At 45.0% G+C, this 14,523-nt stretch overlaps 2 protein-coding genes across 4 annotated transcripts; both read left to right on the top strand.

Moving 5' to 3' along the window:
* Positions 1–1,543: 1,543 nt before the first annotated feature.
* Positions 1,544–8,929, top strand: LOC125751754 (ATP-dependent Clp protease ATP-binding subunit clpX-like, mitochondrial). 3 transcript variants are annotated; one of them, XM_049030994.1, is made up of 15 exons: positions 1,544–1,686; positions 2,519–2,583; positions 2,959–3,119; positions 3,452–3,572; positions 3,946–4,100; positions 5,259–5,418; positions 5,567–5,608; positions 6,445–6,621; positions 6,720–6,884; positions 6,987–7,075; positions 7,259–7,423; positions 7,563–7,859; positions 8,121–8,213; positions 8,295–8,401; positions 8,520–8,929. In XM_049030994.1, the coding sequence occupies exons 2-15, from the start codon at positions 2,529–2,531 to the stop codon at positions 8,608–8,610; spliced, it is 1,878 nt and encodes a 625-aa protein (XP_048886951.1). In that variant the 5' UTR covers positions 1,544–1,686; positions 2,519–2,528; the 3' UTR covers positions 8,611–8,929. The 3 variants fall into 3 exon arrangements, with proteins under 3 accessions (XP_048886951.1, XP_048886950.1, XP_048886949.1); XM_049030993.1 differs by lacking the exon at positions 1,544–1,686 and adding an exon at positions 1,724–1,760; XM_049030992.1 differs by lacking the exon at positions 1,544–1,686 and adding an exon at positions 1,809–2,185.
* A 942-nt stretch (positions 8,930–9,871) lies between these two features.
* pdcd7 (programmed cell death 7) lies at positions 9,872–14,186 on the top strand. Its single transcript, XM_049030995.1, has 5 exons — positions 9,872–11,454; positions 11,566–11,704; positions 12,947–13,177; positions 13,573–13,660; positions 13,821–14,186. The coding sequence occupies exons 1-5, from the start codon at positions 10,291–10,293 to the stop codon at positions 13,957–13,959; spliced, it is 1,761 nt and encodes a 586-aa protein (XP_048886952.1). The 5' UTR covers positions 9,872–10,290; the 3' UTR covers positions 13,960–14,186.
* Positions 14,187–14,523: the final 337 nt, after the last annotated feature.

Raw genomic sequence — 14,523 nt, 5'->3', positions numbered from 1 at the left:
GGCGATTTTAATATGGGCGCAAGGGGTATGCAATTTCAACTCCCCAGATGAAAATGCTATAAGTTCAATAAAATAAAAGTAAATATTGTAAAGTTATATTTGAAAATGTGGCTTATGTTAGTCATAACAAAATATTATAACAATTTATTGTGAATATATTTACTATTTGTGTAAAGGTATTTACTTTTTATAACAAATTAATGTATCTGGATGAATGACTGGTTGGGCTTTTTTTGTCTTGCACACATAAGCTATCAAATTCCTGCCTTATGGAGTTCACTGCCAGCCAGTATATGAAACGTCTTCCCTCATTCAGTATTTAAACCCAGACTGAGTTTCATTAATACTGATAACTCTGGACTGTTTGTAGTGTGGCTTATCTAAACTAATGGCCCTAACAATGATACACCAGCTTCTGAAAGCTTTAACGTATGTCTGTCATATCTCAGGGTCAGCGCTGATCCACACTTGATAGCTGGGTGCTATCTGGACCTGGGTTGAGTATCAGTGTGATATGCACGACCTGTCACAGCGGGCGGGGCAGGTAAGTGCTGTCGCAAAGTTATTTGTTCTTTCTCTGCATTGTCCTTCAACATTATTCCACAGACATTTGTATTACTGCCTCCTATTTGTTGGTCTGGCATTTTGTGGTGATATTCTTCTTAAATTTGAATTGCTTTAAGACAACTGTGTCCAGAAGAGTGTTGTATAAAATATCGGTGGAGTTTCCTGATTCTATTCAATCTGTTCAAGGCAACAATGATTCAGCACATATCGTATATCGGAGCCATCACCTGGGGTCTGAGTCTGTTTCTGGAAAGATCTTTTAGGAAGATCCGAGGGTATCCTAGGGAATTTTTATTACTTAAAATTACCCAAGTTCAGCAGCCCTGGAAGTCCCCTAGCCAGGCATATACCATTTGTTCAAGTATCAAACGTGTCTGTATAATTCATTAAGCTTGTTTCCCTGTAATAGTATAAAATGCCATTTAATTCAGATCTATTATTAGCATTATACATCATTCCAATGGTCCATTTTTAACATCACACAAAGCCTCAAAACGATCACATTCTTATTACACTGCAGAAACGTGTCCGGCAACAGCATGCTTAGTATAGTATATCCATTTATACGTACTGTGTTTCTTTAAGTATGTATGACACAGAAATAATTGTCGTAAAATGCACAAGGAAAATGTACAAAAGCCAAACTCAAAGACACACAGTGGCTTACACCTCCATGGTTATGGGTTCAAATTCCACCACTGCTTCACTGTGAGTTTGTCATTGTGTCATGGGGGCTTTAATCCCACCACAGTCCACACACATGCGGTGTAATGTGGCGACTGCCTTCAGTGTTCCACTGTGCACATGAATGTGAGATCCTAACCACGGTAAACTGTCAGTACATATACATCCATAAAATACAATGGTAAGGAGTAGTGGGACGATCCATTACATAAGTAGGCGTGTTTATCTTAGCGATTGGTGCTCCGCGCCGTGTGGGCGTGGTTTAGAAAGGAAGACTCAGAAAGATGTTCTCGCTGATTTAATATGGACGTACGATATAGAAATAATTGGATCTTCGTGTTGTGTGGTGAAACATGATCTCTCAGAAGCAAGACAAATATTTTTTTTTACCCAACATGATTACAAAATAACTCCACAGAAAACCCCCAAGGGAAAGTAAGAAGCAAACAACTAAATAACAAGAAAACGTATAGTACGGTGCAGGTGGTACGGAGGTTGGAACATGGGAGGTATATAGTTAAATGCCGGTGATATTCACTACGACTTTCTGCAAGACACTGAAGGAATTAAACAGCGTTTAGCAGAGTTTGCTAGAGGAAAACAATTGCATAATCTAAATCACCAGTAACGTAACGTTATTTAGCTGTCCATCTTCTCGGCGACGGAAGATCTTTGGTCGGAGACTGTCAGGCGGACAGTGACGTAATGAGCCCTGAAAGCGGAGCGCCCTACGTTGTATTCCCGACGCATTTAAGCATTTGCGCTACAGTCGCTCCTAGATTTACAGGGTCACACCAGAGTAGGGAGTAATATATATATATATATGCTTTATTGTTTCTTTGAGATTGTGTTTACACATGCGATCTCGGGGCATAAGCTTGACAGCCGCAGCTTGAACGGGTTTTTGGCCAGTTTACGGCGGACAGAAAAACGCGTAAGTGCACCATGGACATTATCTGCGAAACTGGTTCTGACCTCGACGACTCGGTACCTGGAGGACAGAATCAGCCAGCATACCGTGTGTTGCATTACAGGAACACACACTGTCACGTTTTTATGCCCTGAAATGTCAGCGTGGATATATGGTTTTACAGCGTAATCCGAATTTAAATGTTTACTCGGGCTTCGGCCTACAAGCAGCTTCCCATCGCCGGTGTCTGCTGCTGTTTAACACAGTTATCTAGTTGTGGATGATAACCCAACTAACTAGATTGCCAGTCAGTCTTGTTTATATTAAGTGGTGACAATGATCCGCTTTTATTTATAGGAACAGAAACATGCCATGTCTGTGCGCGTCTTCGGTGAGGTTCCTCCTGAACTCAGCGCATAAAGGTAAGAGAGTCCGGCGCAGGAAACCGTAATATTGCTGGGGAATGTCTAGTAATGCTTAGTAATGTCAGTGGTTTAATGTGAGTGTGTGTAATGTTAATGTATTTCCGTAGTGAGTTGGACAGCAATGTGATTTCTCATAGGCGTTAATCAGACCGATTTCGTAATTACTGTGGTCTTTGATAATTAAAATTTCTGTTAGACTAGATTTTCTTACAGTCCTTAAATCAACATGCTTCAGTTTATGAGTAGTTTTTAATTGCTGAACGATGCTTAGCTTGGAGGTGAAGGCTATTATTATTATTATTATTATTATTATTATTATTATTATTATTATTATTATCTATTGTTGAGTTATGAGTTTTCTTGCATTTAAAGGAATCTCTTGCTCTCGGGTTCAACTGTTTGCCCTGAGTAGACCAGGAGTTCATGACGTTGGCCTGCCTCGCAAAGTACCTTTGAGAACTTTCTCAGAGTCTGCGGTTTATTTTGCATTCAAGGAGGGATCGAGCAAAGACGGCTCTGCTGATGGCGGAAAGGTACACACGTTATATAGCTGCTCTACAGACAGTCAGAATGCAATCTGCAGGTCCATGATGTAGTTCTGTCGGTGACGGGTGTCAATCTTTGTTGTTAATGTTGATACAATTATATACTATTTTCAGTAGTTATTTTTCCAGATGGTTCTACGCTGAGCAGTATCCATTAATCACATTTTGATTGCATGTCTATCTGAATATTTTAATGAGGTTGTGCAAGTTTTGAAATGATGCCTAGAAGTATATTGTCCTTTGGTTGTGTAGAATTAATAACGCGTTCCCCTAACCCTTTCCTTGTGTAATACATGTTGTCGTTTTTGTTCCCATGATAGAAATCAGTTGGGGATGGAGGCAGTAAAAGGTCCGGTGGATCCGGAGGCTCCGGGAAAGGCGGCGGCCAGCTCCGGTGTCCTAAATGCGGAGATCCGTGCACGCATGTGGAGACCTTTGTGTGTAAGTGCCGCCCTGTGGCGGGTTTGCCACCTCAGCTCCACTGAGATAACAGAGAATTGGTGTAATAATAGAAAACTTGGTGTAACTTTGGATTATCTTCTGCATGTTATATACGTATTTGTACTTACAGAGTCTGTTTAATGCAAGGCCATAGCTATGGAGTCAATATTGGGGGGGCAAGGCCATAATTATATATTGGGGGGGTTGGGACACTGTTAACACATCTGAGTATTGCGGGGGGGGTGCATATGCCGCCCCAATATAAATTATAACTACGGCCTTGGTTTAATGCATGTTGTTTACAAAAACAAGGAATTGTTGTAGTTCTGGGTCCACTTACCAGTTTTGTGTTTTTTCCCTCCCATACTGGCAGCGTCGACGCGCTTCGTTAAATGTGAGAACTGCCATCACTTTTTCGTGGTGCTCTCCGAAACTGACACCAAGAAGAGTCTCCACAGGGAGCCGGAATCGGCCACCGAGGCGGGAAAGTTGGCCTTTCAGCAGAAGCCCCCTCCTCCCCCGAAAAAGGTAACCGCTCCAACTAGGGGTGGGAATTAGCAGACACCTCCCTCATTTGATATAACGATGTTTGTTTTCCGATTCGTTATGTATTGAAGTTTTGAAAGTGACGTGCTTTTTTTTGTTTATTTACTTTTTGCTGAAATTGTTCTTGCTAAAAATGTTTGTTACTTTTAACATTGATTCTCAACATTTAAAGTATTTTTTTTTTTTTTTTTTACATTAAAGAATCTTTAGACAAAATGATCTGAGATGGAAAGTTCAGGTCCAGAAAGTAAAAATCCAGACCAAGATTTTGTTTCAACCAACTAGTTAAGCATAAAGAGTCACAGTCACAGAGGACTCAGCTGGTTAGTTGAAACAAAACCTTGGTCTGGATTTGTACATTCTGGACCTGAACTTTCCACTAATGGAAATGATCAACATAAAATTGTTCAGTACTATCTCCAGTACATGCAGTCATAGCAGCTTTTTAGCAGTCAACTGTTCAGCTTTGCCGCTACTGCCTGGGGGGATATTTAAAGTCGTGTCGAGGGTTTGGTGCTTCGTACATGTGGCTGCAAGTTTTTGGTCATCCACAGAGGTATTAGCACAATATTTAACTTTACGGTGGCATGTCTTGTAGATAAGCTGCATTCATGTCTAGCTGTCTGTTTACTTTAGACTCCGAAGTTCGTCCGCCCTCTGGATTTACATGGAGACCGTGCTGGAAAAGTCTCTGCACGTACCAGCTTATTCATGACGGCACCATGCCAGACTTGTGCGTGTCGGTGCCTTAGCAGAATCGGGCCACGTGCAACTGGGCAAATATATATAGTAACAAATGTGGGCAACATAATTGCAGTAATTTATGTTTCGATTGATATTCTAAAATATATTTGATATATAACTCTCATGGTAATCTAAAAACGGTGCCTTCAAGAATTGTGATTTGTAACTGATTCGATTCCCCCCTGCGCCCCCCCCCCCCCCCCCCCCAATTCCCATTGTTAAAGCAGATGCTCACTGGCCTCTGAGAACTAGCTGATAGCCAGGAGTCACATGTATTTGTTATTCATACAGCTTCTCTCAGGTCTGCATGTTTTTGATTGGTTTTATTTCACTGATTGAGTGGCTCATTTTTACCTGCCTTATAAGGGTATGTGTTTGTCGTTTGCTTTCGTGCAGATTTTCGCATATCTGGATAAGTATGTAGTGGGTCAGTCCTATGCTAAGAAGGTCCTGGCGGTGGCCGTGTACAACCACTACAAACGCATTTATAACAACATCCCAGCAGGCGCCAGGCAGCCGCTGGAAGCCGAGAAGCAAGCCTCCCTGCAGCCACGAGGTTGGTACAGTCCGGGAGGTCCCATTACAAAAAACGGGGAAAAAACAAAAAACTGTTGCTTTGAATAAAACCAAAACGAATGCTGCCTCTTTCTGGTGGATGTTCTCTCAGAGATGAGCTGATGCAGTCTTTCGTCTTCTCTCACCAGAGCTCGAGATTAGAAGACGGGATGATGAGTACAAATTCACGAGTAAGTGCGGTTCGCAGCACCCCTTCCCTGCATGCTGCTTGTCCTGACACGATCCCCAGCCCAGGTCTGATTTTTAGTGAATGCCGAATAGTAAGTGAAGGTGAGGTGGTGGCTGAGGCAGACGCAGAGGAGATGGCTGCTGGCCCGGTTTCAGCTCTGTGTTTGCTGTGACTATTAATAGACCGAACTTGCACCTATTTACACACAGAGATGCGAGGTTAAAGTGACTCCCTGTGTGAAGGAGACCATCATTTCTGCAGACCTGCCTTTCTCTTTATAAAAAGTAAAGTTTTACCTGTAAAAAAAAAAAAAGATAATCAGAAATTGACAAAATTTTGTTGCTCTGTTCAGTTTTCGATGTCTGTCTGGTTTAGTGACTGGTTTAGTCTTAACGGTCTTAACTAAAACACAAACAGCGTGAGCTGGAAGGAACTATGAGGCTAGAGCTCTTACCAAAGTTCATTGTGTTAAATGATTTCTATGGCTGATCTGCTGGTTTCCATGTAACTTGTTCCTGTTGACACAGCAAAGCTTATTTTTAACGCCTATCTATCTTATTATCACCGATCTCGACCAGAACTCCTGGAAATGGGTCAGTGCTAAGCTTCCTGCGGTTTCTGTCTAGGTAGTTTCATGCGGAAGATTTTCTAATTGGGTGAAAAGAAGCTAAACGTGGCCGAACGACTCCTCTCCTGTCATCATTACTGTGTTTGAGTTTTACAGCTCTGGCTGTCTTTGCACATGTAGCGGAAGCATGTTCACTTGGGCGCTTAGTGTGGATAATCCACTTCATTGTCTTAACCTACTGCTTAACTCCTGCTCCCCTCCGGGATCAGAGCTGCTCCAGATCGCGGGGATCAGTCCCCATGGCAACGCCTTGGGGGCCTCTCTACAGCAGCAGGCATCCCAGCAGGCACCGCAGGAGAGGAGGGGCAGCGATGTCCTGGACTCCGCCCACACTGACATCAAGCTGGAGAAGAGCAATATTGTCCTGCTGGGTCCCACTGGATCGGGTGATTCTAAATCACTAAGTACCTTCATATGATATCGGTCTTCCGTATCTGCTAAGATTGTCAGAGTAACTCCGCATCGCCCCCTGCGGTCCCTTCAGGAAAAACACTGCTGGCTCAGACCCTGGCGAAGTGTCTGGACGTGCCCTTCGCCATCTGTGACTGTACCACACTGACGCAGGCTGGCTATGTGGGAGAAGACATTGAATCGGTTATTGCAAAGCTGCTGCAGGATGCGAATTATGCCGTCGAAAAAGCACAGCAAGGTGGGTCATCTGACTTATTCCGGATCACTAGGTCGTCGTCACAGTTTTCTAGACCGCAGAGGCCCGCAGAACTGAAGGGAGTCTCTAACTTCCTGTCTCCAGGGATCGTCTTCCTGGACGAGGTCGATAAGATTGGCAGCGTTCCCGGGATCCACCAGCTGCGAGATGTGGGTGGTGAAGGGGTCCAGCAGGTCGGTATCTGAAAGACAGGGCGATGGTCCTTCGGTTCAGCTGGAACTGTGCTTTGTAAAGTCGTCAGTGAGGAGACATCTGGCATTCATAGGGAAACGGCTGTAAATCGAGCAGCAGCCCCTAAGAATGATGCATAGTTAGCTGCTCTAGGATTTATTTTTCTCTGCTGTCTGCCTCTGCAGGGTTTGCTCAAACTCCTGGAGGGAACCGTCGTCAACGTGCCCGAGAAGAACTCAAGAAAGCTGCGAGGGGAGACCGTCCAGGTGGACACCACCAATATCTTGTTCGTGGCATCTGGTGCCTTTAATGGACTCGACCGGATCATCAGCAGGAGGAACAATGAGAAGGTGAGGCTCCCCACATGTGCGTCTCTAACGAGCTGTGAACACGGATCATTTATTTGAAGAAATGTGGGATTAAAGCACATTTAGTGAAGAAGGGATTTGTCTCCACCCTCGTTTGTCCTCTTCCCGTTCTGGGACGCAGTACCTGGGATTTGGAGCACCATCCAACACAGGCAAGGGACGCGGCGCCGAGTCGGAGGCGGCTGACGTGGCGGGCGGCAAGGCGGACGCGGTTCGCGAGATGGAGGAGCGAGACCGGCTGCTGCAGCAGGTGGAGGCTCGTGACCTCATCGAGTTCGGCATGATCCCCGAGTTCGTGGGCCGGCTGCCCGTGGTGGTGCCTCTGCACAGCCTGGACGAGGACACACTGGTGCGCATCCTGACAGAGCCACACAACGCTGTGGTGCCCCAGTACCAGACGCTGTTCAGCATGGACAAGGTCAGCGCCTCCACGTCCGACATCTTTCCCCAAAATTGCCCTCATGTTTTCGTAATCGATGCTAAAAGCTGCTCGGTTCTCCTGCTGGATATTTCTCTGCAGATGAGGTACTTGTTTCTAGGGTCCAAGAGCAAGTCCCCTTTTTGGGATTTGAGCCAGCAGCTCTCGGGAACGTTTCTTTGACCGACCTGGAAACATGCATTCAGCTTGCCGGAAGAATCTCTCATGTTAATGGCTTCGCCTCTGCGGTTTCCATTTCAGTGCGACCTCAACATAACCGCGGACGCCTTGCGCGGCATCGCACAGTTGGCTTTGGAGAAGAAGACGGGCGCCCGTGGGCTCCGGTCCATCATGGTGAGTCGCTGGAATTAAGAATTTCGTGCTTTAGGGGCCTTTCTTTGACTCGCGCCTTAACATGCATGATAAAATTGCCAGGAAAAGCTGCTGCTGGATCCCATGTTCGACGTGCCGCATTCCAACATCGTAGCTATAGAGATCAACGGAGATGTGGTTCTAGGAAAGTCACTCCCTCAGTACATCAGGCAAGTGAACGTGCGTCGGTCCCCTCGCAACTGCAGGACATCCATTATTTTGGAGGAGGACCTGCAGTCTTGCGGTTGGAAGTTAAAAGCTGATCTCAAGCTTCCCACCTTTTTCCAGAGCCCCATCCAAGGATGCTGCTGACGAGGAATATGAGTGCGGGGTGGAGGAGGAAGGCTGGCGCAGGCAGGCGGACTTGGCCAACAACTGATGCTGCTGCTCAGTGTCTCTCCAGAACCATCCAACACACTGACCACTGACGTTTTAGGATGAATGGTTAAAGGGAATCGGCCCTCCAGCCTCCTTAATTTTCAGTAACATTAGCAATTTGTGTGTCTTGGCAATAAAGGTTCATAGACCAGGTTTAACTTTCTACTAAACAGCTAGCAACTGTTTATCTGTGTCTTTGTACAGATAGATTCTTCATAGCCCTAACCAATAGAGTAGACTTTTTATTTATTTACTTTAACCTGGTAGAAATGTTTTAGGATCCAAAAGAGAAATAGATAAAATTTTAACACAAGACTGTTAAGTTTTTTTTAAATTTTTTTTTTAAGTTTGTGTTGACGTTTTATCACGTTGTACCTTGATTGGCATCAGTTCCTCTTCCTTTTCACTTGGATGAAAATCTGTAGATAAATATTCAGTGTTTTCCTTGCCAACAGCCCAGCACTCACTTCGATAAGTATACCGGTAATAAGCGGCTTTACTGTCATTTTCCGGGTTTAATACTTAGCCGGCATCAGGACTCTCACATTCGTTTGCAATGACTGATGTACTTTAGGAAACGTATACCGGAGGTGGTGTTTAGTTTCACCCTAACTGACAACTTATTGTTTCATTTTTATGTATGTTGGGTTTTGTTTATTTATTGATTTGACTTGCAGTAACGTAGCATTAAATGGCACAAACCATCTTTGTAAGAGTCATAACACAGGAGTGTTGATGCTACAATGTAGGGCTTTGTCTCTCTCAGTTCCATTAAGAAACAATCTGCCTCAGGATGGAAGATGCTACTTTCATTTCTATCGTTCATGTCGAACCACTGAAGGCCTTTACAGTGCAACAACTCGTTGGCTGAGCTCTGTACATTGAACATCTTGTCTCGGATGTTTGCTTGTCATCATTTAAGTTTAATCCTTTTTAATCATACACTTACAGGAAAGCCAGAGTGCTACTCTGAACCAGGTATGAATCTTAAATGATGCGTCAGTGTAATTGTTTAAATATATAAATAAATAATGTATATCTGTAAAAAAAAATGCTTGTGTACACGATGTAAAATAAACTTAGCATTTTATGTAAAATTATATAAATAAAACATGTAAATATTTTGGGGAATGTGTCATTAGATAATGCTACACCTGAGTGACGTTTCTTTATAAATGATCTAAATGGTATTTTTTAATCATGTTATGCCCATAACAAATAAATGTGCAACAAGAATGAAAAATGTTTCATATATACTGGATTGATAGCATTGATATAAGCATTCAGTTGAAGTTATGTTTATAATGTTATATGTATATTTATAAATTCGTCGTTTAGTTTTCTGCGCCAATAAAAGGCTCGACGGTCCATGGCAGGTCACTTTGGGGGTCTTGTAGTTGAGTGTTTTTCTATGTGCAGTGTTAATATGCGGACTGGGTGTAATGAGGCCTCCGTTCCACATTGTGTCGCTGCGTATTTAATAATGGAATAAAGGAGGACAACTTCCTTGAACAAAAAAAAAACCTGAACAGCACTCGGTAGTGAAGAAGCGTTGTACCGGCAACGCTATTGGGACCTGGATTCTTGTGTTTTGCTTTCTTTGACTACGGATTAATTGACATTTTATTTTAAATCTTTTCTTTTGCATTTCATACGTGTGTGGACTGACGTCGAAACGATTATGGAAAAGCACACGTACTCGGAAGGACAGGCGCAGCGGGTATCGCATCCTATGTATCCGGATCCTAATATGCTGGGCATGGCGAGCGGCAGCTTTCCGGGGGGCCGACAATACGTTTCGGGCAGTAATGAGATGCTCGGTTCTGTACCAGTCCCTGGCGGATTCTGGCCAGGTCCAGGTATTTATCAACACCCACCGCCGCCGCATCAGATGACCGCTAACAGCCAGAGGTATATTCAGCCACAGTGGTCACCTTTTACACCTCACATGGAGCATAACAGATCGGACTACAGGTTCAGACCGCCGTATCATCAAGGCTTTAACCGTGAGCCTCAGGATTTTTCTGTTCAGGGTTTTGATCCGACTCGTCCGCCGCCGGCGCTTCCTTTCAAACCTGAGTCTAACCATAGGTACAGTGAGGCGGCCGGACCGGCCGATCCACCTTGCATTGCGGACCCGGAGTACGGGCAACATAATCAGATGGGGGTCTCTCCTTTAGACAGAGCGGTGGGCGATCATTCGCACAGCGTTAGTGAATCGCGTTTTAATCACCCAGGGTTTGGGGGTCAACAACAAATTTTTGATTATTCCCTGGGGACTGTAAGATACGGCCGTGATTCCGCGGACCATGAACCGCCTCCTGGGCGCTGGCAGGACGGCGGACTGTTGGTGGGACTGCAGCCTTCACCTGCCGATGCAGAAAGCACACAGAGGCGCCTGGATGAACAGTGGCTCTTGTCTTTTTTGCTGAACAGGAAAATAAAAAAGCCCGCCGCTTCAAAGGAACCAGATGGTGCCCCCTCGATATGTCAGCTGAAGGAAAGACTTTATGATGCCGCCCGGCTTGTGTCCGACTTGTCGCTTTTATGCCAGGAGTTAAAGCAAAACATGGAGAACGAGGGCGTGTGGACTGAGTCGTACGCCAAAGCCGCGGCGATGCGCAGCGACCTGCAGGACAAGCTGAAGGTGTTCGGCGACAGCGCTTGTATGGACGCCTGCAAGAAAAAGGTGGATTTGATTCGCAAGAGGAGAGCCAGGAATCGGCGGAAGAAACGTGAGTCTTGCGAGGAAATAAAAGAAAAAGAGGAAAGAACTTCGGAGAAGGACGCCGCTATAGAAAAGTGGCGGATGAAACGTATCCAACAAGTGGAAGAGAAGAAAAGGGTATGAGTGACGTTCACAGCTCGGTCTCCATTAAAGTTATATATTCTCAATATGTTTGGTGCCACAGTGAAATTGACGCCGTGTATTACATTAATTCCCACTGCCGTACAGGAGCTTGAGCTACGGCAGGCGGCGGACAGCGTGCTGTCGGAGGTGCGGAAGAAGCAGGCGGATGCCAAGAGGATGACGGACGTGCTGCGCTCGCTGGAGAAACTGCGCAGGCTCAGGAAGGAGGCGGCCGCTAAGAAAGGTACCGGGAGCGCGCCTGACGGGAGCGGCTGCTGGGTGGTGGCGGCTTACTGTATTATTATTATTATAATCACTTATCCGGTGCAGGGTCAAAGAAATCCTACCGGCTATGCCGGCATGCACTGCACACAGAGCAGCAGCCAGCCTATATGAGATGCCAGTTAGTTGGGCACAAACTCATAACCATATCCCTTTGGAGCTCCCCAGTGTGTGTCCATTACAGCAGTGGTTCTAAACCTTTTTTGCACTGTGACCCAGTTTTGCCCATGCCAGCTCAGTCGCAACCCTATATCAAGTATATATTTAAAATGCTGTGATCAAGCAAATGACTGCACTCTGCAATTTACATCAATCAATGCCTATCACACAAATCTGATTGGATGTACCAGTGAATTTTAAATAAAGCATCTATAGTTTGGCTTCTTGGATTGGTTGAGTGTTCACTAGTTTTGCACATTTGCAAACCCAAGACCTGTTTGTATAGGTTAATTCTAGGATTGGGGCTGGGAAATCTGATCGTGGATCAGCATAGGAGCTTTCTGGTTTTAAAATGCTTACATTTCCAGATCTGCCTTTTGACACTTTAAGAATTTTATTTGGGTCGCGACCCATGGGTTGAGAATCGCTGCATTACGGTGAACCCACTGCCTCTCTGAGGTCAGCTGAAGTATAATTTGGGAATGTTAGTCTTTTTTGGAGTTTAATGCCTAGGATCTTAAGAAGGGGAAATAAGCTGTGGTATTTTAACAGCCCAGTCTGCTTGGGCTCTCTGCTTTAGTATTTTTCATTATGCTTAAATATCACCCCCATTCTTACAGGACTTGTTGCTACAAATGATTCTGCCTCCTGCTGGAGGGAACTGCAACAACACCTTTTATATATTTGGTATAAGATAGCAGGGGTCTCCTATTCCAGTCCTGGAGAACCCCAACCCTGCACACTTTCGGGTTTCCTCTCATTTAACACACCTGATTCGACTTCACTGCTAATTACCACCCATTTCTTCAGTTGAATCTTATGATTCATATACAGAGTTGGGTAATTCAGGTCCGGAGAGTAGAAGTCCAGACCGGGATTTTGTTTCAACCAACCAGTTGAATACTCTATGACTATGGCTCTTAATTCTCAGCTGGTTGGTTTGAACAAAATCCCGGTCTGGACATTCACTCTCCGGACCTGAATCACGAACTCTGTACATGTGTAACTGAAGTTTTTCTTTTTTTTCCCCTTCCCTCGGGGGCAGGCGTCCACCCGGAAAAGGAGGCGGACGAGGTGTTCGAAGGCCACCTGGAGCGTCTGAGGAGGCTGATCCGCAAGCGCACGGCGGTGTACGCGGCAGAGGAAAAGGCACTCCGCGTCATGCTGGAGGGAGAGCGAGAGGAGGAGCGGAAACGCGAGCAGGAGAGGAAGCACCGCAAGGAGCGAGAGAAGCAGCTGCAGAGGAGGCGGGAGGTGGAGTGCGTGCTCTTTGGAGGTGCGCCCCGGACTGCTGTTAAATCAGACCTGTCAGGTGGCCATGTTGCTATTGGAATAACAATGTTCTTTAAACGGCTAGTATGTTAAGTGCTGTCAAGTGTCTTCCTGGGGCGGAGTCTAGCTCAGTAGGTGAGAGATCTGTGGCCTAGGTTTGTATAACAAAGCAGGATTTCTTGCTTAACCGGATAACTTTGGTTTAAGGTAGTCTGGGATAAGAGTGAATGAGTCCATTTAAACCTGACGTTATTTGGTCTAAGCGAGATATCATACTTTGTGATACAGATATTTGTTTGTGTGTTTGCGTCCGTCATGAAAAGCAAGACAGGGTATGTGAAATCCTACCCAGTTTCCCCACAGGGGGGCAATAAAGTACCGCTGTTCTATTCCTCCTAGATGAAATGCCTTCTGACCACCCGCTGCAGCTCTACAGGCAGTATTACTTACAGGCAGAGACCTCCCTGCACGCCCTCATACAGACGAGGTGAGCTCCACATTTTGGCATTGCAGTTTCCAGTGAGTTTACCACTGCTACTACGACACAACATGGCCTGGCCTTCACACACTGGCAGGGTTTGCAGTCCTACAGTGTGTCTTGATCTCCAGTTTTGATGTCATGGTTTCCCTGTCTTCTTCCCAACCAGGAGGGCGTGGGATCAGTACCTGGTCCCATCAGATCTCCCTGATGGAAGCTTCATCCCTCAGAGCTGGGTTCTCCCTGAGCTGCCCTCAGATGAGGTGTGGGCCACCGCCTTGGACAAGCAGGACACCCTGGGTGACTGACACCCCGGGACACAGCCTCTACTGGTGGGGCTTACTGGTCCCTCTGGAACAAGGAGAGATTGTTGATCATTTGATCTTTTGATCAGTTTACCTCTGGGCTTCATGTTACTTATGACATGCATGTTTTCCCCAGACATGCCTGTTGTTTAAAAAAACAGTTTTTGTTGAATAGATGCTGAAGTATTTATTTTCATAAATAAACTATTTTTTTTAATTTGCTGAAAATAGCTTTAAAAATCTGTGTGTTTTATTTTATTGCACAATGTTTGGTAACAAGTATTACTATAATATTCTTCCAAAACTGAATTTCACGATAGTTTACATTTTTACATGGATTAAAATGGCACCTATTTTTGTTATAATTGTAGCAAGCAAAGTGAGAAAAAAAATCCTGTGTGCATTGGTCTTAGAACATGAGAGTTTTAAAAATACAACCTGCTAATTGTGCCTGTATGCGTTTATCTTTTTTGGACCGTGCGCGATGTGCAGAAGTGCACAGGCGAGATCTGGACATCAGACAGATCATTTTACTTGGCGATAACTGTCTGACATTTTTACCAGCCA

Source organism: Brienomyrus brachyistius, chromosome 11, assembly GCF_023856365.1.
Source record: "Brienomyrus brachyistius isolate T26 chromosome 11, BBRACH_0.4, whole genome shotgun sequence".
Lineage (NCBI taxonomy): Eukaryota > Metazoa > Chordata > Actinopteri > Osteoglossiformes > Mormyridae > Brienomyrus > Brienomyrus brachyistius.
This window is presented reverse-complemented; position numbering and strand designations above follow the sequence as displayed.

Bases quoted from the DNA above. Each gene is read 5' to 3' on its own strand.
- pdcd7 (XM_049030995.1), top strand. From the start codon at position 10,291: ATGGAAAAGCACACGTACTCGGAAGGACAGGCGCAGCGGGTATCGCAT. The intron at 11,455-11,565 runs GTATGAGTGACG...ACTGCCGTACAG, and splicing joins AAGTGGAAGAGAAGAAAAGG to GAGCTTGAGCTACGGCAGGC. The intron at 13,661-13,820 runs GTGAGCTCCACA...CTTCCCAACCAG, and splicing joins CACGCCCTCATACAGACGAG to GAGGGCGTGGGATCAGTACC.
- LOC125751754 (XM_049030994.1), top strand. From the start codon at position 2,529: ATGCCATGTCTGTGCGCGTCTTCGGTGAGGTTCCTCCTGAACTCAGCG. The intron at 2,584-2,958 runs GTAAGAGAGTCC...TTGCATTTAAAG, and splicing joins CCTGAACTCAGCGCATAAAG to GAATCTCTTGCTCTCGGGTT. The intron at 3,120-3,451 runs GTACACACGTTA...TTCCCATGATAG, and splicing joins GCTCTGCTGATGGCGGAAAG to AAATCAGTTGGGGATGGAGG.